Source organism: Electrophorus electricus, chromosome 11, assembly GCF_013358815.1.
Source record: "Electrophorus electricus isolate fEleEle1 chromosome 11, fEleEle1.pri, whole genome shotgun sequence".
In the NCBI taxonomy this organism is placed as follows: domain Eukaryota; kingdom Metazoa; phylum Chordata; class Actinopteri; order Gymnotiformes; family Gymnotidae; genus Electrophorus; species Electrophorus electricus.
The window spans coordinates 14,703,957-14,728,690 of record NC_049545.1 but is presented as its reverse complement, the minus strand read 5'-3'; the positions used below and the strand labels follow the sequence as shown (position 1 = coordinate 14,728,690).

At 37.2% G+C, this 24,734-nt stretch overlaps 3 protein-coding genes across 3 annotated transcripts; 1 reads left to right on the top strand and 2 right to left on the bottom strand.

Annotated features, from left to right (window-relative positions):
* Positions 1-1,241: 1,241 nt before the first annotated feature.
* wdr92 (WD repeat domain 92) lies at positions 1,242-5,048 on the bottom strand. Its single transcript, XM_027023393.2, has 8 exons — positions 4,762-5,048; positions 3,925-4,025; positions 3,693-3,823; positions 3,507-3,608; positions 3,197-3,312; positions 2,807-2,941; positions 2,481-2,578; positions 1,242-2,374 (listed from the first exon to the last, which is right to left on the bottom strand). Exons 1-8 carry the CDS (start codon positions 4,945-4,947, stop codon positions 2,167-2,169), a joined length of 1,077 nt encoding a protein of 358 aa, XP_026879194.1. The 5' UTR covers positions 4,948-5,048; the 3' UTR covers positions 1,242-2,166.
* Positions 5,049-5,269: 221 nt separating this feature from the next.
* On the top strand, positions 5,270-8,422 carry pno1 (partner of NOB1 homolog). The gene is made up of 7 exons (XM_027023191.2): positions 5,270-5,551; positions 6,028-6,177; positions 6,291-6,374; positions 6,497-6,557; positions 6,641-6,758; positions 6,933-7,003; positions 7,101-8,422. The coding sequence occupies exons 1-7, from the start codon at positions 5,354-5,356 to the stop codon at positions 7,166-7,168; spliced, it is 750 nt and encodes a 249-aa protein (XP_026878992.1). The 5' UTR covers positions 5,270-5,353; the 3' UTR covers positions 7,169-8,422.
* ppp3r1a (protein phosphatase 3, regulatory subunit B, alpha a) lies at positions 7,433-22,912 on the bottom strand. The gene is made up of 6 exons (XM_027023200.2): positions 22,631-22,912; positions 14,959-14,998; positions 9,788-9,964; positions 9,373-9,432; positions 9,079-9,263; positions 7,433-9,001 (listed from the first exon to the last, which is right to left on the bottom strand). The coding sequence occupies exons 1-6, from the start codon at positions 22,631-22,633 to the stop codon at positions 8,954-8,956; spliced, it is 513 nt and encodes a 170-aa protein (XP_026879001.1). The 5' UTR covers positions 22,634-22,912; the 3' UTR covers positions 7,433-8,953.
* Between the last annotated feature and the right edge of the window lie 1,822 nt (positions 22,913-24,734).

The following is a 24,734-nucleotide window of genomic DNA, read 5'->3' as shown; positions in this document are numbered from 1 at the left end:
GATATTCCCTGTGTGAATGTGTAGTTTCTGACAGGCTGCATGTGTTTGGGTACACTGCTATCCAAACACTTGACCTCAGGGCAGAAGATTGAGCCCAGAGCTGTTTTACCATATGTGAGTTATACTGACCACCATGAAATTTGTGCAGGTAATGAAGGAATTTTCCTCATTAGAGCAGGGTTAGAGTTCATGTTTTCATTTTTCCCTTTCTTTTCTCTTTTTTTTGAACCTGCACATATGCAGTGTGGTTGTGATAGCTGCGCATGCTCTTAGCCTGTGTGTTGCTCTGGGCGAGGTGGCTCAACAGTTAGAGTGGGTACTGCTTAATAGCCACTTTGCTTTGCTTTGCTTGGAGCCCTCATCCAGCAGCCAAACAAGATCACACAGACCTGGACTGCAAAGAGGTGCCAAGCCTTTACCGATCTCTCACAGCTCTCCTGCATCAACCCCTGCAGGGAGCTCCTGGACATGCAGAAGAAGGTGAGTTGACCTTTTTTTGTATGCCTGCTGAAACATATTGGTGCTATCACTTAAGCTTGAGAATGAAGAGTCTTTTTGGGAAAACACTTCATATGGAGGAGTTGTGAATCCGATTGTTCTTGCTGCAATTGTGGTGGCAAAAATGGTAAATGACAACATATTGATCTCACAATGAAATCATGGAAGTCACTTTTGCACATTTCTCCTGTGAGCACGAATAATTGTGGGTTCATAGTTGTCACGGTCACCAAATGTGCGCAGGAGTGTGAGACAGCAGTTAAGACCACATTCCGAAGCAGTGCTACCCTCACCCTTCCTAGCCCAGATTGCCCAGTTTGACAGCGACCCACAGTCGCTGGGGGGCTTACTGCTGACTGGAGATCCCTCAGAGCAGCTGAGCAATAAGCAATCCTATCACAGTTACCTCAGTAGATGGGGTCAGACGTGATACTTTAGATAGGGGTTGGAATACATTTCAATTTCATATCCTTCTTCTTGCATGCTCCTCATTCTGTACTGTAATATTTAACCCTTGTGCAATAGTTTTAATAGTCAGGTGTTGTGAATTTTGCTATTAGAGGGACTGGGAAAGGCAGAGGTGCTCCAGGCCTGTCTACTGGTGATTCCCATTAAAGCCTGCCAGTCAACAAACATTTGATGATGCCTTCATAATGGAGGAGATCGTTCACGTTCTCATGAAACAAGAGCTGTATGATCACTCCAACTGACTCCTAAACTGTGAGAAAAGACATTGGGCTTAGTAAGTTCCTGGAATTGTTTGCATTTATTTATAACAGAAAAATATAAACTCCAAAAGGCAGAAAGGATGCATTTCATATTATGATCATCTTGATAATTAGTCTTCAAAGGTTTACTTGCCGCATCTCATGATGCGTTTCAAAATTGCAATATGCCTTCCAATATTTTAAAGCATTAATGAATCCTCAGTGTGTCATGGTAAAAATGGTCATTAGTTTGATCAAAGTTGTTTGTTATTTGGATCATGTGAACAATGATTCAAGAAAATGTCCCTAGATGCCTGACTGAGAGGGGAATTCTGAAACTGGTTAGGATGTTCACAAAGATTTTTGACTTCTGAAAAATCTTGCCTGAATGTTGGAGCTTTATGTGGTATGTTTCACAAAGACCAGTATTATAAAACTGATTAACAAATAATACATTGTATGACCATATTTGTGACACTTATGTAATATCAGTGATAAATGTATGATTGGATTTATAATAGCATATTTTGTCTTTTGAAAAGGTGGCCTTGAAAAGTACATTGACATATTGAATGGGAAGTTTCTGACCAGCCTGCTAAAGACTGTTTATACAGGAATTCATGACAAATCAGTGGATGACAAGGATCTTCAAGAGTTTTTTTTTAATTTAAGTGCTGGATATGAGGGTCTCAAGCTTTCTTCTAACATTTTAATTATATTTTTCTGGGCTAGAGCTGTCTATATATTGTATGTAGCTGTATATGTTAGATTTTGTGTTTGGGAAGAAAATGGATTTACCAGATTTCCAAAATGGTTCCATATATTCCAAACACCAGTTAAAAGAAAACAGAAAGCAGGCTCAACACAATATTGCTTTAAACAAGTACTCAAGTATGTTTGCACTTAAACATTCACATTTGATTACAAAGGGGTAAATAACTAGGAGTAAGAGATCACATATTCAGACTCTGTTCAGCTTGGTGACAATGAGGACTCGCACACACTGATCGAAGGAAGAACAAACACACAGGCCCTGTTTATCTGGACTCCAGTCGAGGCTGGCAATGGGTTGTGTGGACAGGGTGACGTTCTGCAGGAGGTTTATGGTCCCAGCCACACCTCTGCTCACGCCATCTCCATCTGTTTCACTCCTTTTGGCTGGATACTCACTGACATGGACCAGGAAAGTTATGGAGTCAGCACAGAGCAGCCAATTCGTAATATGAAAAAACTTTCTAATGTTTCAGTTTAGGTACAAAGGATTCATTGACTTACTATTTCCATAAGTGTAGGCTGCCTGCTCCACCTGCTGTCATGAAGATGTCTCGGTTCTGAGGCAAATGCCTCACTTGCCATATGGTAGATTTATGGGCCTTAAATACAGAAAATAATGTTGGTGAATAATGGGTTGTTTTATAGAGTAGATGAGAATGCAGGGGAATTGGGCAGAAGTAGAAAGAGTCAATGCTCTCTATAGCTATATTTTACACTTCTTGGCGAACAGTATGTCAAAAAGATGTTAAGAGTTGTGAAGTGCTGTGGAGGGTTAATAAATGCTACACACTGACACTTTCAATTTATGAGAATCAATCTCCAAATACCTTTTCAGAAACAGATGCAAAGCCTTTGGTTGGGTGCTGAGTCCTCATATCAAACACATGGAACTTGCCTTCTAAAGATGTTGCTACCAGTTTGTTCATATTGATATCTTTTCTGTCAAATTCAACACTGCACACCTATTAAAGGCAGAAACAACAGTTAGTAGTTTTCTGATATAAATGATAAGTCACTCCTGTGTAGGAAAAAGCAGACACTGTTTCAGTTTGTTCCTTATTATCCAACTTTAAGAATATTCCTGTTAAAAGTCACAAATCTCTGCTGGTCATTGAGTAAGACATTGAATGCATATCTGTCATATCGAGATGTGCAATATAGAAAATATCACGCACTCAAATAAGTGGGTTAGGAAAGTCCTAGAAACTTGCACTTACGCCATTTTTAAGATTTTTCTCCCACCGCAGAGACATATTTCGAAGGTCAAACAGTTTGATATCACCATTGTCATAACCAGCACATACACAACGGTCCTGGTCATTGAAGGCATGTCCTATTAAAGAAAAAGTAAAGCATCCAGTAGAACTGGGAAAACACAGAAAACATGAACACGTTTCCGTTTTCATTGACTTGTCTAGACTCGTACAGTAAAATCTTGTAAAGAACAAAAGATGACAACCTATTCACAGGTAAAGTTCTGGGATTGCACACTTTTTAGGAAATCCCATACATACTATAAATACACACCAAAGGCAACGGTCCAGCAGTCTCTCTTTGTTTCCCCTTCAACTGGCTCCATGTTGGCCACAGGCATGTCTTTTTGCCTTGGGTCCCACACTTTAACTGTACCTACAGAGGCAGAACCAAACAAGATAAATAGGTCCTCATATGATAACAAGCATAACCATTTGTAGTGCAGGTCAGCGAACTTACCATCTCGACTTCCAGTGACGATTTCTGGAGCACCATCTCCAATGCCTAACCCTCCAACTCCATCGATGCTATTTACTATTTCCTTGTGGGCTTTCACTGAGTATACTGGAACCTCTGGTGTTTCTAGATTCCTAGACAATTCACACATTGATCTACATGTTACACCAAACCTTGCTGCAAGGCTACATAAGGTATATTAAGTATTAATGCGGTGGGTAGTTTTCATTCGTACCACACATGAAGGTTGCCATCAAAGTCACCTGTCGCCAAATGCCTCTGTTGCAGAGATGTAGCTCCAAATGTTCCACATTTTATTGGCTTGGGTTTCTCTATCTGAAATTTAGGAATTGGTACGCATAAAAATACAGTCATGTCTGTTTACAATGTTACACAAAGGTTTGCAAACATATGTATGTAAACAAAAAAGTGACTGCTGCTTTTCAGAGGTCTGCACAGGGTAAAATAAGGAAATAAGATCCTTTCCTTACATTATGATCAGCACAGCTAGATACACCCATCACTCACATTATTAAAACATTTTTATTAGAAAAAAACATGAAAGTATAGAGAACTCATCTAATGCCATAAGTGGCTTGTGTTAGCCATCCTCCTACATTAACAGTGGTCAGTTTCTGGCCACATAACTACTGCCTTCTGTTTTTTGGGTGACAGGACATTCTCAACCTAGCAGTAACAACTGTAAAAGCTTCAGTAACACCACTGTCCGTTACATTTGTGTGAGTGCATCACGCCACCATCATGTCAGTCACTGCTATGTTGTGATTGGTCCCTTATACAAAAGTGTTAGTGTAAATTACGGCATGTTAGAATTAGAATGTTAGACTCTTATTCATAGAGCGTGAATAATTATTTTAGAATGTAGAACTTGAATAAACTTTTTTTTCTTCAGCAATATAGTCGTTGTTACTGTTTACTGTTGCTATGACAACGATGTATCAAGAGTTTTCTAGAAATCAGCTAGCTAGCTATGACAGCTAGAAGCAATATTAGTTGCCTAGCTAAATGCAACCAGAAGAAATGTTATTTAATGACAAAGTTAGCTAGTTACCTCTTTCACGAGCTGAACATCTCCATGCTGGACTTCATATATCTGCATAACACCAGTTCCTCTTGCAAAGTTGCCCAGACAAACAAACTTTGCACTGCAAGGAATCCATTTGCTGTCAAAAACGGTGTAGTTCAAACTTCTCTGGATATGAGCGATAATCTGTGGTTTTTCAAGAGGTGTTGACATGTCAACAAAAACAGCAGATTATCAAGACAAACGAAAGAAAATTCTAACAAGTTCTGAATACCAAATTTTCAGACAACCTCACTTCATATGGATTCAGTTGATTAATTCAGGATGGTGGTTTGAGGACCCTCTATGCGTGTATGGCTGTTCAAAATATCGCCTGATCACTCGTCCACATTCGGGCTTTATTAACGACACGTTAGCTTAATTAAGACTGTGTTTTTGATCAATATAAGTACATTTTCAAATACATTACGATAGTAATAGTTGGATGTTTTGAATAGATGCAGCAGTTTCTGGCAGTAGTTAGACAAAGCTGAGGTCCTTTTTATATAGTCGAGGACACCGCGTGTTTAAGATAAACAGACGGATGAATTTTGTACATTTTTGTTAGTTTAACATCACAATGGAAGCTTCCAGTAACGTAACCCCTGAGGTCATTACAATTGTGGACAGTGAAGTCAGCACGGATACTTTCGAAAAAGTGAAATCAAAGAAAACTCAGAAACGTAAACATGACATGGGTGAAGTGGAAATGGAATCTGAAGACACGGTGGCACCGAAGAGACCACAATTTCCACCAGTATCTGGTGACAGACTAAAGGTAGCTAAATAAAAATCAAATAAATCACAAAATCATATCGTGAACATTTCTATTTAAATCCTGCATAAAATATCGAGCTAAATAAACGATAGCATAAGATAACTTGCATTACTTTCTACGCATGTTCTTTTCAACTGATATAAAAAGCATATTCCTGTCCGAGCGTGGTGTCCTTTAGGGCATTATTGTGAAGATTTGGCTACACGTACTTTGTATTGCAGTATTATATATTGCAGTATGAGCTCAACAAGCTCTAGTCAGACTGCAAAAAATGCAGTCCTTCCTATGCATGATAACACAGCCTAATTCCCCCAGAAGATGTAATGTGCTGTATGTGTAATTAATTTCCTCATATTGACGACTACATCATACCACTCTGCTATGAAGTATTTTTAGTTTTATAAGGAAGGTTTCTGTAAGCCAATACAGAATATGTTCAATATGTCAATATGGAACTTTGTTGGCTTGTTTTTAAGGGGGGTGCTGATGAAATGAGAAAAATACCAGTTCCTTCACACCGATACACACCCTTGAAAGAAAACTGGCTCAGAATTTTCACCCCCATTGTTGAGAACCTGCAACTTCAAGTCAGATTTAATCTCAAAACAAGAAATGTGGAGATTAAAGTAAGAATGAAGCTTTATTTTCAAAATGAATCTTAAATATGTAAAGCTTTTTACATGAGATATCCCTTTATGAATAAACATGTGTATGTTCTAAAAAACTTTCTCTTTTACAGACATGTAAGGAAACACAAGATATTGGTGCCCTCACAAAAGCAGCAGATTTTGTAAAGGCCTTTGTTTTAGGATTTCAAGTTGAGGTGGGTGTGGCTATTACATTTTTTAGTTACATTTAATTAAGCTATAAAGCTGTGCATTGTGCAGGAAACTGTTGATGTGATTATTCTTTATATATGCACTAAATGCATAAAACAATCCATAGGATGCACTTGCACTAATCAGATTGGATGAACTGTTTCTGGAAACCTTTGATATCACAGACGGTAAGTTTAAAGCCAGTATTTCAGAAGTGATAACTACAGTTTATTGGTAAGCATCTCATGTCTTATGCATTTTTTTGGAACAGTTAAACCTCTTAAGGGAGATCACCTGTCTAGAGCTATTGGTAGAATAGCAGGCAAAGGAGGAAAAACTAAATTTACCATTGAAAATGTCACAAAAACCAGGATTGTCCTTGCAGACACGTGAGTCCAAACAAAAGTTCAAATTTCAACTCATAAGGTGCTTTTTGTTAAGAATGCAACTTAGCAGTGTAACCGTAGCTTATCACTGCAGTTGTAAATATAAATACCAATAGTAAACTTTGATATAATTGCATACAGTAAGGTTATAATTTGTCTCAAATTTCTGTTTTGTAGGAAAGTACACATATTGGGATCCTTTCAAAATATCAAAATGGCACGGACTGCTATATGCAACCTCATCTTAGGTAAGCAAATTGCAGGGCAAGCTCCTAGTCGGGGGTGTCTGTGCATGGGCAAATGATTGGCAGGGACTAGGATTGATGTTTCCTTTCACCTCCACAGGGAGTCCGCCATCAAAGGTCTATGGGAACATTCGGGCAGTTGCCAGCCGAGCAGCTGAGAGATTCTAAAATGGAGATTCGAATGGGATCTATGGACACACTGATCTTTGACCTGATAGAAGATTATTGCAGACCCAGAAATATGATAAATCAGACTCACAAGAGCAATAACCTTTAATGTTGAAGAAAGATCTTTACTTTGCTGTGTGGAGCTGCCTAGCGATCAGAAGACTCTTCATTTGACAGATCACCAATTGCTATAAATATCGCAAATAAATAAACATATAATAAAAACCTGTCCCACCAAAAAAGAGGCAAACTCTATAAGAATTATTATATTTTAATGATTTATTTATGTTTATACAGTATCAAGTCCATGTATTCCCACAGTAGGTAATATGATGCAACATGCAGAGTTGACCTCCCCTAACCTAAAATGAAAGTTTGGAGATAGAGATATATATCTAAGATGAATTGAAATTAATTTGACCTAAAGGATAAGCCATTTCTTTAAATGAAAACAAACAAAAACAAATATTTTAATTGCCTGATTAAGCTGTAAGTCTGGTCACTGTGACTCCACTATTCTAATAAAATTATATATAAATTTTCTAAAATATCTTTTCTAAAATTTGGTGACATCCATGGTGTGCAGATATTTCATATATCACAACCTAACTAAACAGTAGGAGTTCTGAAAATTGTTAAGCATGCAGATACGATGTGCATGCAAGCACTGAAGAAGCTTCTAGGGTTCCAAGACACGAGTGTTGCAGCCTAAGAAAAGGTATAGGTGCATAGGATGGGTAAAGAGGCAAACCCCATTTCCAGCCAAACCTTACTCTTTTAATGACAAAACCATAATAGTGACATTAATAAGCACTCTATTTGGGTGTGAGGTTTAAACTACAGTACATGGTATATCCAGATGGCATGCTGAGATCAAATTTTAGTGTGTGGTGTTTGATGATGTAATCCTGAGATCGCATAATACATATAGATTCTTTTTAAAATGACAATAATGCTGCTTGTATTTAAACATCAAATTTGATTCAGTAGATCCTTTCAGTGCTTCATAATATGCCCACTGCCCATAGAGAAACTGAAACGTATTTAAAAGAAAATGTTGATTTTCATAGGGAATTTCCTTGCAGAAGCAGATACATTTAAGTAAACCTATAAATACAATTATTTTCTTGGCATCTATTTCTAGTGAGTTACCCTCCAATAATATAAACATATATAAATAAACATTTTTTTTCACAGTTAATACAAAAATGGTATTATGAAACATGATTAAATGCAAGAATGATAGAAGAATCTTGTATCACAAAATGGAAAAAAAAGAAAAAAATATGTCTGCTTGAAAATAAAACCGTACACAATCCAACCAAATAAATATGCTAGGCAGTATTTCTGATTTCTCAGTTCTAATGTTCTGCTTGGCACATCATATCCTACTTCAGTACTGTATTGAGATTTTAAATATTTCCCACCTTTGAATCCTCATTCTCAGAAAACCATATACATACTCATTTAAACAAAATAACAATAAATATTTGTTAAAATAATCGCTACAAAACAAACATATGAACAAGCCAACCCATTCCACTTCTCTGGATACAGATGCTCTTAGCTGTTCTTCAGTCAGTAAAGTGCTACACCAGGTTATTGACAGGATCAGAGTTCAATAACACATACGTTCAATTCATCAGGCTCGTGTTAGCAAAAAAGTAGCTTCACAGAGTAAATACTTCTGTTGAAATATTGAGAGCATTTGCTGGATATCTTGAGGAGATCATCAGAGATGGAAAGGAAAGCATGTGTTGTATGTGGTGGGGGCTGGCTAGATACTCACACATCCACCACCATCTTTTTGTGTATGTCAAGCCCACCAACAACCTGAAGAGAAAGATTTGAACTTAAAGCCTTGCCAACCAATAGTTTGTTGGAAATCTTAAACCTGGCAGCATACTTACAGCACAGAACTCTTCAAAAGATATTCTTCCATCACCATCCTTGTCAGCATTGATGATTGTCTTGTCTACAATCTGTTGCAGCTGTGTGTCTTTCAAGTTGTTCCCCACCATCATCTTTAACACTTGGAACAGCTCCCCATTGGAAATGTAGCCGTCCTTGTCCATATCATAGATCCTAAATGCGACTAGATATATTTAGAAACATGTTTAGCTTCAACCAGTGGATTACAGTACACTTTGATGCAAGTTGATTCAGATAGTGCTAGTCACAAGACAGCCTGTTATTAGACTCACATCGGAGCTTCTGTTCCTTATCTCCCTTTACACTGAACTGTGAGACACCCTCTATAAACTCTAAAAACAAAACATGGTTAGATCTTCAGATATGGAATCAACAATAGACATTCCTAGGGGTAGAATTTGGTTTAGCATTGTTTGCAAAGAGTGTACCTTTACCCATAAATTAACTTTTTAGAATTACATAAAACTGCTAAATTGATGGCAAACATCTGCAAAATAAGTTACTTATAAACTACACACACACACACACACACACACACACACACACACACTACTGCAGAGATGGCTTTGTTCAAAGCATTGTTTGAAAAGCATTAATGGAATATTTATATGCATTATTCTTCAGTGCAATAATTTATTTTGTACATTATCAAAATTACTTAATTAACATGTAGGGGATAATCCTCACCTTTAAAATCCACCTCTCCGTTGCCATCTGTGTCAAATATATCGATAACTCTCTGCACCAGTGGATTCTGCTGCAGCTCAGGCAAAGACATAAACTCCTCAACGCTCAGGGATCCAGAGTTATCTAGGTCGAGTTTCTTAAATCTCTTACCAAGCCTCTTAATTTCATCCGCATCGACTAGAGAAGAATGTGCATAGAAAGAAAAAATAGGAAAAGGGAACAGTAAGCAAACAATGCAACAATCTAACCACCTCCCAACTATATGCACCTAACTCCTGGAGTGATCTCAAATGGCCAGAGCTGTTGCAGGTAAACACCTTAATGGAGTCCTCTGGAGAGACTCTGCAATCCAATGAAGCTCTGATGGTAAATGGTAGCAACAAGTAGCAACTTACATCCTGTAGTCTGGTCCTTTCCTTGAAATGGCAATGTGTTTGCTGATCCAGATAGAGCCTTACTCTTTACAGTACACTTCCAAGCCATACTGATCCTGACCTGAGACCCTGTGCTATTTCACAATATTGCCGCTAAGATACTGCTAACACAACGCATTGCTAACTATAAGCTCATCCACACATAATCCTTTGAAAGATATATCCATTAAGCTGAAGAGATGGTAACTGCAGCATATGTGGGTATAGCAAAATAGGTGAAAGGTGGGGGAAGAGTTGCTGGTTAAAAAATGATAGCAAAGTAGCCAAGTAAGTGTACTGAGACCCCATGAGCAGGTCTTGTTCCGCTTCAAGCAAACTCTGGTCAGTTTATTTGAACTATAAACACTGTATAAACAAAGGTACCAAACAGGTTGTGATGGAGAGGAATTCCTACCATGGTTTTTGACTCCTTTCTATTTTACCAGCTCTTTGTGAGTTTTCAACTGGTATAAATGCTACCAGATATACACAATCACATGTCTATTAGTTAAATCCACCTGGATTTAACAAAGCAAATAGGTAAGCGCTTCCCATTGGATAATTACTGCATGGGTGATTATGTTTCAGCTGGCAACAAGTTATTTAACCCTAACTGATGCAGTGAGTAACTTCTCATTTGTTAACCATATCGAAAGACACATCCTGTAGTCATGGAAAAGATGTTAATCTTTTTCAGAAGGGTCAAATTATTGGCATGCATTAAGCAGAGAAAACATTTAAGGAGATTGCTGAAACTACTAAAATCGGGTTAAGAACTGTCCAACACATTATTAAAAAGTGGCAGGACAGTGGGGATACATCATCTTCGAGGAAGGAATGTGGTTGGAAAAAAAAATCTGGAATGATCGTGATTGGCGATCACTTAAACGTGTGGTGAAATCAAATCAACAAAACAACAGTAGAACTCAGGGATATGTTTAATAGTGAAAGTAAGAGCATTTCCACATGCACAATGCGAAGGGAACTCAAGGGATTGGGACTAAACAGCTGTGTAGCCTTAAGAAAACCATTTTTCAGTGAAGCTACCTGGCAAAAATGGCTTCAATTTGCTAGGGAGCATAAAGATTGGACTCTGGAGTAATGTAAGAAGAAGGTGGTGGTCTGAGTCCAGATTTACCCTGTTCCAGAGTAATGGGTGCATCAGGGTAAGAGGAGAGGTGGCTGAAGTGATGCACCCATCAGGCCTAGTGCCTACCGTACAAGCCTGTGGGGGCAGTGCTATGATCTGGGGTTGCTGCAGTTGGTCAGGTCTAAGTTCAGCAATGTTATGTGCCCAAAGAATGAGGTCAGCTAACTACCTGAATATACTGAACGACCAGGTTATTCCATCAATGGATTGTTTCTTCCCTGATGGCATGGGCATATTTCAAGATGACAATGCCAGGATTCATCAAGCTCAAACTGTGAAAGAGTGGTTCAGGGAGCATGAGACATCATTTTCACACATGGATTGGCCACCACAGAGTCCAGAGCTGAACCCCATTGAGAACCTTTGAGACGTGCTGGAGAAGATTTTGCGCAGTGGTCCAAGTCTCCCATCATCAATACAAGATCTTGGGGAAACATTAATGTAGCTCTGGACAGAAATAAATGCTGTGACATTGCAGAAGCTTGTGGAAACAATGCCACAGCGAATGCGTGCCATAATCAAAGCTAAAGGCGGTCCAATGAAATATTAGAGTATGTGACCTTTTTTTTGGCCAGGCAGTGTATATACACATCATAACATCTGTCCATTCAAGATCCTATTCACATGACGTTTGTTAACAACTTGTCAGTGTGAGTGAACCAGGACTACATGCAACAATGGATCAAAATAACCAAACTACAATTCTCAACACATGTTTAGATAATATTGATCTATTGGTTGCGTGTGTGTGTGTGTGCACAATTTTGAAGCCGTATATTGTTGGGGTGATAACTGAACTGTTTTGGGTATGACATAGCCCCACCTAGAGAGAGCAGGGGAAGAATATAAAAACAAAACACTAGCCACAACTGACACACACTATTACTGCCCTAGCAAGACATTACTCCACAGGCAGACTCTGCAGCTGCCTCTGAAGAAAAAGCACAAATCCATGGAAAGGTGAAAGCTTCGTGATACCATTTTGAAAGTGGTTGACAGGCTTAATAGTTTCTTCCTGTTATGAGTGCACTACATATCTTTTCACCTAAGATAATAACACCAAATTTGTACAGTCTACACAAGTATTCCATTTATTGCAACATACACACTTTTGTATGTAGAATGGATTCACACCCTTGTCCATTAGGCAGAAATATAAATAGCTGCAAGTTTTATCATGGTGTTCAGTGCATTACTGGATTGTACATTAGAACTTTCCCTTGGGTATATCATGCATTAAATTTGTCAGTTCAGTACTCCTGTAAAAAGCAAATTGCAGGTTATAGATCAATGATAATTACAGTCTATAACACCAATTATAGCACCAAGAAAAATCACTCTTAGTATATCCATTTTATTAGTTTAATGCTGTGTATTAAGATAGAGCATATAGTGCATGATAATGCTTAATGCTAGTGATACCCACAAATCCTAAATGGGAGAGAAATTGAAACTATTGGTTCTCAAAAATGGCTTGTAATGGCAGAAGATTAAAAAAAAGTCAAGAGATCTCTTGACAAGTCAAGAGATCCGAAATGTTTCAGTCTGGATTTCATGCCTCTGCGCAACATAAGCATATTCCAGAGGGAGCAACTTACCCTTGCCACTAGTTATTGAACAAAATTAAAGCCATTACTAAAATGATCTTGCCTGAAGATCTGGTGCCAGTGTCATGACTCTGATGTGTGATGTGTAGCAGCTTGAGCAACTGTATTTTTAACTTAGGTGGTCATGAGAAAGCCCCTTCCTTGTTGCCCTGACCCATCGCCTGCAGGGAAACCCTTAGCAACAAGGGACTCCAGCAAGCAGGTTATTTTGAGCCACCAAAGCCAGTCTGGTTTCAGGTGCTCCTCTGTGTGTATAGGTCAACTTATGCAGTTTATAACGCATAGGCATATGGGTTTCTGTTAGAGATCCATAATACATATTTTTAATGTATTAAATAATATATTACAGAAACAGGGATTGTCACTTTTCAGTGAAGCATTTACAATTAAATATAAGTGTAAAACCACAATTAGCAACATGATTGGAGACACTATGTCATCTAGTAATGCTGTATATCTTCAACATATTTTCTGGCTACTCATTTACATCTAGAGTGCAGCTGACTTTGCACATAGCAGCAGTGCATTTTAGCTAAGGAGTTGCGAGTTGCAAATGCCAAAGTAGTATATGCTGCATCTTGCTGCTACAAAATTTCAACAAAGACATTCTAGGAAATCAGTACATTTCTAAAAGTGCTCAACATGTATAGTCTTCATAGCTCATATACACGAGTGGAGTTTATTCTAGTGACCCATGTATGGGGTATGCTGGACGTCTAGGTCAAGACACATGCAAAATAATTTTTTCCTGGGATTAAAGTCGTGTGCTGGAAAACTTTCAGATAGACAGGTCTGTGCTTTGTGTGCACATGTGTGCTCACATTTGTATGTGTGTCACTGAGTGGTTGTCTGCTGTTGATGGGCTGAACAGCTGAACTGAGGAAATGTGTATGTGTGAGACAGACAGACAGAGAGAGAGAGAGAGACAGAAACAGAGACAGAGAGAGAATGTAGATATATCTCACAAGCTACCAAATTACCATGCCTGCTGCAAGTCAGGGTTATACACCTGTGTGACTCTGGTGTTTCCAGAGCCATTACCATACTTTACAGAACACTTTAACCTCCCACAGAGACAGCTGTATCTGATTATACATGGGACATGTTGTTTCAGTTTCATTTCAGGAAAGAGGTAAACTAAAAAAAAATTATGTAGAAAATGTGTCGTGAAAGCTGAGGCAGGCCCCTTAAGTAACACAGCCTCATGGATCATTAAGGACTGCACTGGAGGCCCTAACAACATTGCAGGCTCACAGCACTTAAAAACCTTCGTGTAGAACCCCCCCACACGTCTCACCCCATCCTTACTCATTTTTTTTTGTTTTCTGTCTTTCAGCTCTTCATTCTAATCTGCTTGTCTTGCACATGTCTATGAAGGCTAGGACACAGAGGGTCGACAAGCCAATTAAAATGGCATATCAAGACTAAAAATAAAGTGGCTCCATCTGCAGTGCTAGGAATGACCTTCACATTAAAGGAAGGAATATTTAGCCATGACACTGTGTGGAACCCCTCTTGGTTTCTCCCACTATCTCTGTGTCTGTTCAAACTCCATAACTCAACACTTCAAACTATCCTCATCATGAGGGATAAAGACACAGCTAAATAAGTATTAATGAATGTACTATAAATAAGTCTTGGACAATGTTAACAGATTATTTACAACTAATTTATAAATGATTTGAATGAAATACATATGGCTACATGTAAGAGGCAATGTGGTAAACATCTGAAAAAGATCAACAATTCAAATCTACACATACTCAACACCACACAAATTATGTAAGAATTAGGCTTACACCATCAAAAGTGCTGCATCAGAACACATAATACTGTTGCATCATTAAATATTCACTGTAAAGTCTACATTGCCAGTTTTGTGATTTTGAATATAATTTTTTAAATGGAGAAAATAGCCTGTGGCAAAGAGCCTAACAAAACTTAATCATATTCATGAGCCCAGTGTAGAAAAAGCTGAGTGGCATTGTAGCTAATACTTACAGTGTGAGCACATCTCCAGGGGATAACTTGCTTCATTTCCCTACAGAAGAGAAAAATATGAGTTACATAACACAAGGACAGTCAAAATTAGACAACTGTAACCAATTACATATTACATTTCTTCCATTAGGCTAAAGGCCTGACAGTCTGGAGTCAGGAAAGTGAGCTAAATGATAGTGTCCCACATTGCATGCATCAAAAAATATTATGATAAATGCTGAATATTTCACAATATTGGGAAAAAAAACAAACATATTTTTGTGCACAAAATTAACACTAATGAAATGTAATCAGGTATAAATAGGGATTCTTAAGTACTGGTCTAATTAGTCACGTGATAACTTTATAGCAAAAATCTCCCACTGGAGCCACTTGGAAGTTGATGTGCCTGTATTAGTGTGCCATAACTATCTTTGCAACTTGGCCCACAAGCTTTGGTAACGATGATGTGGCTATGTACCCTGTGGGCAGATCTGTGATGTTCAACTGACAGCTTCTTTACATATCACAGAGAAATAAAAGGCATAGATTAAAATGATGACTCATGGAGGGTGCATTAGCTCATGTATAACTCATTTATATCAATGCAGCAAGTTAATTAGAAGATGCTGAAGTTCTCGCATCAGAACAAGGCTTTAATGAGCTAAAATCTACCATTGACATCTGAGATGGACAAGTCACAAAATGCACAAAACATACTCTAGTAAAGTCAGTACAATCATAAGTCAGGGACAAAATACATACAAAATGGAGAAACACATTTGTAAGATCTGCAGAAAAAAAAAAAAGCTGAAGCACCTTAAATTCCCCTTTAGATTTAAGACTTGAGAAATGCCTTCCTTAGTGTGAAACACAGACTTTTCCTCTCACTAATAAACCTGTCACCATGAAAATTCCTTAGATTATGTACCTCACATTACATGGTGATCCAAAATTCTTCCCCTTCATAGCACATAAAATAAAATGTTGTGGTGCACAACAAAAACCACACCACCTCTCTGCTTTATGATTTACAGTGTTCAGTTCAGTTCAGGGGCTCAAAGCTTCATGCTCAACATGGTACCAAAAATAAACACTGATCTAATCTGTTACAGAGTCTTTTCCCCTAACACAATACCTCATGCTAAAAATTTTAATCAAATTAAACACAACAAATAAAACAAATAATTGCATATATACAAAAAAGGGGTTAAGGGTAATGGTTTAAGGTAATGGCTTTTTGATGTCAAACATTTTAGGGTGTGGCTTGGGCCATACTTTTGAGACAGTGAATATATAATTGCATTCTACATCTTAGCTCTGCTGGATCTGTGTGGAGTGGGTTCAAAGGAACATACCATCCTCTCTGTAATGTGGGGGAGGAGCAGCTGCTGATTGCAGAGTAGCATACCCTGATCACCTGTACTGTTCTTTTATCTAATGCTGCAGTCACCACTGCCCACTCTGGAGCCAGAGTTGGAGCTCTCTCAGCCTGGGAAATTTACCCTGATCGACGCCTACTGTCTAAAGGCCGCACCTGCAAGGAACATGCAGCCCACTGATCTGCTTACAGAGCAACATTTCTCATCAGTATATGGAAAAGCATTATATGTCTGTATGGATTTAAAAAAAAATCTTCAGATACTGCAACTTAGCAGTACAGCATCAATAGATTGCACAATATAACACTAGTAATCTTCCAGAGCCTGGTTTTCATCTGCTGTCTGAGCAGCTATACCAGGAAATACGAATACGAAATGCATTCAGATCCATGATTGGACATGAATTCATCCAGTCCCTTAAAGTCCCATTGAAAATATATTTGCCCCTTCTCCTAAACTGTAACTGAGTTTTTGACCAGTGTTGCGACACTGACAAGGAATCTGTTGCTGTTCTACCCTTCCAAGTAAATTATAAACACTCTGAAACAAAACAGGGCTTAATATCTCTTTCCTGTGTATAGGTGATGAGCCTGTATATGCTCAAATAGAACGTATAAAGAAGCACAAACATGCTTGTATAAGCCAAATATGAAGATGTTATGTTAGGAATATATGAACAATGCTGCCTTTTTCTCATTATAGTAAGAAACAATAGCATCACAAAAGCAATTCCACCAGATAGTCAGGCATTTGCTTGCACTGGTGGTCACTTTCATAGGATCTGTCTGAGTTTACGATGCATGCAGTTCAGCAAAGTGTACTAAGTAGATGGATGGGGTGACCAAGGATACAAAGCTTACTTCATAGGTCTGGTGCACCAAGCAGCTCCAGCAGCCAAAACCTTTTACACATTCCTTTTGTCCTTTATGACATCTAAAAGCTGAACAAGCATAAAATGTTATTTCTAATTACATTTTCTATATATGTATTGCTGTGTTGTGTGCTGGCATGTAATTGCCCATTTATATCTTCTTTGAATGCACTTTCAGCCATACCCTGGATTTACTTTTTGGCTTTAAGGTCTGTGGAGAAACCAAAGGCGGTTTTCACTGGCATGGAATGTAAAGTAAATCGATTCTAAACATTGCATTTTTGATGCAATATAATCTGCAGGTATAATCTGCAGTCTCATCCAGACACAAACATAATTTTGACAAGTGTCAAGAATGTATTTTTATATCTTTGTACTACATTATGAATAAAACAGTATTCAGCTGGAATCTGCAAAAGTAATTTATAAGAGTTTAAGGGAAGAACACGCAAGAGACAGGGAAAAGATTTAACCACCCATTGGATGTGTGAGACAGGAATCTTTTGAAGAAGACAGGAATCTTTTGAGGAAGATTCCAGAGTTACTGTAGGGCACGGTAGGTAAAGATCACTTAATCTTTTTGCTTTTTAAAGAGACCCTTATCTTAGGAGCATAGGTGTTTAATGGCATTGCACAACATATAAAAATTTGCTCTATACAGGTTAATAAAGTAATACCCATATGAAAGCTAAAATGGAAAAACTTGAATAGAATATCAGAATATAATACCCAAATGAAAGTGTTGGAATGAAGCATCAGTGAACTATTCTTGGATGTATACTAAGTACTGGATTCTTCATTCAGTCAAATAGACTTAACAAAATATGCTTGGAACAATAAATACTTTAGCAAAATGATCAGTGATATTGAATAAAAAAAAACAAACAAAAAAACTAAATATATGTCTGGAAAAAAATTATAAGGTGTAACAGATATTCCAGAGCTGGATTATTATCCTACTATTAGCCTGTCTAGGATGTTGTGTTGAACATTCCCTTCACAGTGGTGTCTCCTGCATTCTATATATTTTTTTTTATTATGCCAAGTGGTATGCTTTAAAATTTAAAAATGGTACAATTCCAAACACTTAATACATTAATACCCTAAATGTAGCAAGCTCAGAAGGAAAGAGGAGAAGCCTCCTGTGCTCTGGTCTTCACCTCTTCTGCACTACTTCTCCCTTTGACTTTCTCCATTTCATTTTCACCTCATACTATGATGAATATAGGGTAGCCTATTATTCAGAAGTGATAACAAAAGTTGTTCAATTATGTACAATGAATACAAAAAAGACTGAAGCACCTGTTGTAAATACAGTGAAAATACATAAAATAGGCATTGGGCAAGTGTGCCAAATAGAACACCAGAACTACCCCAGTATCAATCTTACAGTATGTTTATCCTGTTTGGTGTAAGATTAACATAAGGTGATAAGCTGTGGGTTAGAGCACTAAATGTCAGCTAATAAGACTAATGTGTATGTGACTTCCCCATCAGCTCTGTTTCATGTGTGTGCAAAGATTGTCACAACATTTTATGTGCAGCCCTACAATATATTGTTTTCAAGAATACACAAAATGCTTTTATGTAATTTCCTGATTTGTGCAGATTGCATGGTGCGCTGAAGCAAACAGCTGGGAGGTACATGTAAATGAGGCAGTTCAAAGTGAGGTGTTGCTAATTTCATGAATACTTAGCCTAAGACTTAATAGGTGAGAAACACATCTATTTTCAGTACAAACCCAGAGGAATATGATATTTTCATGATGCCATAAGACACAGATGTAAGTGAAAAAATAAGACAAGGATGAATTGTTTCTTTTACTGCACACTCAGTTTTTATTACTAATTTCTGGTGTACAGTTTGTATTCAGATATTATTCAGACAGTATATTATTAGTATTGTGGTTCCATATATTTGCGTATATGCTTTTACCTTTGGGACAAATGCATCTGTTTTTTGTGTTCAGCTTTTATATTTCGGGTTTACCTACTGTGCTTAGTGAAGCATGTTCAAAGATCTGAGACAAGTAATATGATTAGTTGAGGGGATAGTAAACACTATGCCCACTTATTTATATTCAACTTCACCCAGTCTTTCTATGCACAGAACTTCCGAATGTACCTGCAGGAAAATAGTGAATGTCTTTTGGACATGGAATTATGTCTTATGTATATATAGTAGTGCATTTATGTATATATAGTAGTGCAATTATGTATATATAGTAGTGCAAATTAAGTGGCATGACCTCATGATCTGTATATAAAAGGACCACAGTAACATAGTAACTTTGACCATGCATTACCATTTCCTCCTGTATGCTCATACTGCTTGATATGGCAATATTTATACAACAGCAATAATATGCCTTATTACTTTAAAGTATGACAAAACACAAATCTGGCAGGTCAACAGCACATGGTGCAGACATAGATTATTGGTGGCTTTTCTTAAATAAAGCTGTGAAAATAATTTCATATTTTCTCATTCACTACACACCTCCCCAATACAGCTGTTTGTTTTTTTTGTTGCAAAATTCACAACACTTCCATTGTCCAGAAAAAGACACGAGTTGCCTGCTTGTGCACACAGAACAGTTTTATTATAAACTCCTGAAACCTCGAAGTGACCCATTAGAGTACAGACCTAGTTCATGCTCTGGTAGTAAATGGTCCTGTAATGAGTATGGCGTTTTAGGTGTAATTTCATGTGCTCATTGGTTACCATACCACAAAGTAGGTTTTAAAGGTTTAAATGAAAAGGCTTAACACTACAATCAGTACATTGTGAGTAGGGTTGTTATGGTGTATGATTTTGCATCCAGCGACTTGGCAAATATGTACGTTGGAGCTTGTAACCCTCTGTCTCTGGATGCCCCTAATGTCAATTATGCCATTGTCTTTGCTGGCACACAAAATTCATCAACCACAGCAAAATTGGGCCTAACATTTTGTAGAATTTTGTCAATTTTGTAGAATTTTCTCTGAATTATGCGCGGCCGATATGACACCCCTGTAGTATGAACGGTTCGCAATGTGATTTTTTTATTTGTGCTAGCTGTCACAAACCCAACGATACTTTCAAATACACTTGAAATTTCTGGAAAAGGATCTGGTCACATCTCGTAGTGTGAGTACCTCTGCAACAAGTAGCCTAATAAGAACAGCAATGACAGAGAAACCTCTTGCAGAACGAATTGTGCCAATGGTTCTGTATACAGAAATTCAGATTATATGCTTCTTATACTTATTACAAACTGCCTAAAGGAATAGCCAGAAATTAAAGTTTTAAAACTGTGAATCTTATTTCTGTAAATACAATTTGGGAAAACGTTTGTGAAAGAAAAAAAATCATTTTTGGACTTTTGGGGCATTACAACCTTTTTGCCTCAGCATATGAGGTTCCCTTGGTTTCACTTTCAACATTAATTACCAACAGTTCATTGATGTGAATAAATAGGCTTAGCTTGGTAGAAAAGATTAGCTTTAGAACAGAATAGTGTTATACACCTCTATAAAAACTCTCAATAATTTTATGAACATGCCTGTTCTCTGCACATAGGTTTTTGTCCATGAGTGAGAATGAATGTATTTAGCTTTAAACCAAGCTTTCTGCTCTCACAAAATGTATAAGTATTCCTGTTATCGTTAGCCTGTGTCAAGTGAAACATGGGTTTCAAAACTTCTAATCAGATCGGAGCAATTGATTTGGTTTGCTTGCACTTTTCAAACGTTGTATTGTGTTTTGTTGCACTGTTTATCTCCAACTCTATTTGGAAGGACAGACAGGTCCTGTCAGGTCCTTCCTCCACAATTTCCTTTTATTATTCTTTTTTCTTGTTTCTGTTCAAACTAGACCCTAAACATCCCCTATAGCCAGTTTTCAGGCTCCATCTTCACAGTTCTCATTTGTATTTTTGTGAAAAAGTGGCATTTGTGGAGTTCGTCAGTGATCTTCTCAGTTAAAAGATCGTGTAGTGCATGAGCCTCATTTGCTTGCGCAGTGTTCATGTCAATAAAACGTCATGTAATGTGTAAAACCCATCATGTAAAACCATTTAGCTGAGTTATCCAATCCATAACACCCGACTGTGGCGTTATTCTAAGACTCGTAGGTTGCATGAGCAATTTTACAATGGTCATTATTCACTTATGACTTCTATTATTTCTTTTACTTTAATTGCAGTCTTATTGTAAATGTAACCTTGATCAACTTGCATGTAATTTGGCAAATGTATCCATACACACTAGTTAGTGTTTTAATGTGCCATCTACTAATGCTGTACCACTAAGTGCAACATAGAGTGATTACGAGAAATAACATCTTTCAGTTCTGTACCAGCACAGACTGTTAAAACTGGCCCATATACTGAGATGCTAAGGGGAATATTGTCTGCCAAAATGGAGTACAGTAATTTTGCAGGTTATATGTTCCTTAGAAGATTAGATTTATATGTGTAGACATGCTATTGAGTGCTTACATGCTGAAATTTTCATTTTCTTAAATTTAGACTTTGACAATAATTTATGTTCGCTTAAAGTCGTCTACTGTTGTTATTGTTTTTCTTTTGTTGGATTATTTGGTTTTCCTGACTGAAAACCCATTTTCTCTTGTTTATCATGTCACCATCTTTGAGCCAGTATCAAATGACACAACTTCTGGGCCTTAGACCTAACTTGAACTTTAAACGAAACGGGGGGGGGGGAAAAAATCATAGTTTTTCTGACTCCTCCCACAGGCACGTTCAGATGCTGCCTTTCCTGTATGCAAAATGCTTGACTGAAGGGTAAACTAGAATTAACTTACTTAGAATTAACAATTATGTCGTTTTTTTTAAACAATATACATAAAGAAACACGATTTTATGTATACTATTAATCTCAAATACCTCAATCATAGACAGAAATGTGCGATTTATAAATGTACTGTACAATGTAGGCCTACATATCTCCGTTAATAACCCAACTGCTACGAATCTTAATACATTCGCCTGATACACAGCTACTGTACACTGTTGCAAATTAAAATTTGTTTACTTCCTGCGGTCGTTGACAAAAAGCTATACAAAAGTAACATCGTCAGTGTAGTATTTCACATTCCACATTCCCTGTTTCGACTTTTATATCTCACATAATTTATCGGAGTCTAAGAACTAGTTTTAAAGCGATCCATGACTTTGCCAAAAATAGCCAGGTTGTTATCTGGGCCACATATTGTAGACTGGCAACGCTAAAAAAAAATTAGCAAGGAAACAAAACCCCAGTTTAACCAGTAAGGCTACAATTTGGTTTCTGGTTTGTTAATCAGTGCTTCTTGGTTACACAGGATACAGCCACATTCGATATCAAGCACACTCGATAATTGTTTTAAATTAAAGTTTTAAATTAAAATTTTAAATTTGCCATCTTTAGAAGCTAGAAACAAAAACCACATTCTTACCATTTTGTTGCCTGTGCGACAGAATTCCGCTTCAAAACTGGCAGAAATCAATGACTGCAAAAATAAATGTTAACCTTTTCTTCTTCAAGCAAAGAAGGATAGTTAAATACTATATTTCTGTTTGAATAAGATACTACGGAAAAACCTATTTGCTGCTTGTTTCTTTGGGTTTTACTGCAGCAAGGGTACACCCGCAAGGAGGGGTTAGCGAAGCAAAGAAGACCCACTAGTGCAAGAAAGACTACGGCGTGAGGGAGGGCCTCCATTACAGTACATCCGGGCACCTGTGTGAGAAGGACTCAACCCATACTTGTGGAATATTTCATTAAACCTGGAGGATATTATATTTAACGGTCTCTGTTTTGTAGTCACAAATGCATAGAGTAAAAGAAATAAGTATTTTGTATCTTGCTACATACAATAAATTCATGTAAAGACAACGAATTGCCAGCCATGACGCATTTATAATTTAATGACTTAAATTGTTCATAATTATTCATGTAATTCATAATTACATTTTATATGCTTTATTTTATACCCCATCGCTGATTTTCACCCTTTCGAGGCTTCATAATCTCTGATGCTTTAGCGCCACCTGAAGGAGAACACAGTTTATATTAAACCAGAAGGCGGACTTAATACAAAATAATTAATGAAGGCCTAAAAAGGTCACTTTCTGAAAGAGTTTAATAACAGATTAGTTAGTTCTGGACTATGGTGTTCTCAATTAAGTTAAAACATATTACATTGAATTTATGGTGGGCTATAATTGAGTTATGGTGGGCTATGGTTGATAAAATGGATCCAGAAGTTCAAGGCTCTGGGACTGAATATGCAAATACAGACAAAACTGGCTGAGTACAGGCAGTGATGGAAATACTTCACTGAGCATGAGAATATAGTGTTAAAGAAAATAGTTTGGTTATCTCTTCAACATCAGATGCAGAATCAAAGAAGAATAATCCCTGGATATCAACATGTAATTAACTCAATGCAAATGAACACACATCTAAAAGAATTAGACATTATATGTTATGCTTCATGCAGGTATTATAGAAGAACAACAAAAAAACAACAACTGTGCAGCAACTTGGCAGGAGAAGAAGGAGAACATACAAGCACATCTGCATAGGGTATATGAGTATACATATCACTTTGGTTTCATGTTTCTCTTATTTTTCTTTTAAATGTAAATTTATGTCCCATCATTTGTGTCTGTGACCATGAATGTGACTTTTTCCAATTATGCAAAAATATATTCTTCTTCGTTAGCTTTTTGCAAGTGGAAAGTAATCTGGACAAACGAGATAAGTTGCAAAGTACTTTGCCTTCTATGGCCACAGAAACATTGATGACCATTTTTGCACTTTTAGCCATCAGAAAGAAGCTCACACTCCATGAAAGCCTGGCCAGTGAATTTCATAACCATAAGCTGAAATGTCAAACAGAGGGCCATAAAATGAAAATGAAGATCAAATCATACAAGAATATTAAGGAGAGGCATATTAGACTAAGTATAGGGCTCTTTTAATCCATAACTCAAAAATTGAGTTAGAGTTAGTCTGCATTAAAGAAACAAATAAGTCTATGACTATGCTTAATTTCTGTCCAGGGAACTGCCCCTATATGTCATAGAATTATACCACTCTAGTAATGGCAATGATCAAATATAAATAAGACGCATGAATAAGTTGTTGTATCACAATATACACAATGTTTATTAGGTTGACTTTACAAAATTACACAATTTACACACAAAAAAGTCTGAACGTAATCAGCAGGAAAACACTAACTATAACCAGTAAAATGTATCAATACTATTTTACTGTTATAGCGTTTGCGCTATAAAAAACTGTGTATACACAAATTTTAAAGTACACATTGTTACAATGTTCATCAGGAAAATGTGACTAATGTGTTTAAAATGACCACCACAGTAACTCTCACCTGGAGATCAAGACAGTACAAGTACAAATGGACAAACATGAAATTAAAAAATTATAAATTACCTCGACTAACATGAATTTCTGTTTTGTTTTTTGGATTAATTATCACACCAACAAGAACCTCAGTCAGTCAAACCATATCATCTCTCAAGAATGGG

Bases quoted from the DNA above. Each gene is read 5' to 3' on its own strand.
- pno1 (XM_027023191.2), top strand. From the start codon at position 5,354: ATGGAAGCTTCCAGTAACGTAACCCCTGAGGTCATTACAATTGTGGAC. The intron at 5,552-6,027 runs GTAGCTAAATAA...CTTGTTTTTAAG, and splicing joins TATCTGGTGACAGACTAAAG to GGGGGTGCTGATGAAATGAG. The intron at 6,375-6,496 runs GTGGGTGTGGCT...AACAATCCATAG, and splicing joins TTTTAGGATTTCAAGTTGAG to GATGCACTTGCACTAATCAG.
- wdr92 (XM_027023393.2), bottom strand. From the start codon at position 4,947: ATGTCAACACCTCTTGAAAAACCACAGATTATCGCTCATATCCAGAGA. The intron at 2,942-3,196 runs GTAAGTGCAAGT...TGCCTTTAATAG, and splicing joins AGAAAAATCTTAAAAATGGC to GTGTGCAGTGTTGAATTTGA. The intron at 2,579-2,806 runs GTATTTGGAGAT...TCTGTATTTAAG, and splicing joins TTGCATCTGTTTCTGAAAAG to GCCCATAAATCTACCATATG.
- ppp3r1a (XM_027023200.2), bottom strand. The intron at 9,433-9,787 runs GTGAGGATTATC...TTTTGTTTTTAG, and splicing joins CGGAGAGGTGGATTTTAAAG to AGTTTATAGAGGGTGTCTCA. The intron at 9,002-9,078 runs GTAAGTATGCTG...CTTTCTCTTCAG, and splicing joins CTTTTGAAGAGTTCTGTGCT to GTTGTTGGTGGGCTTGACAT.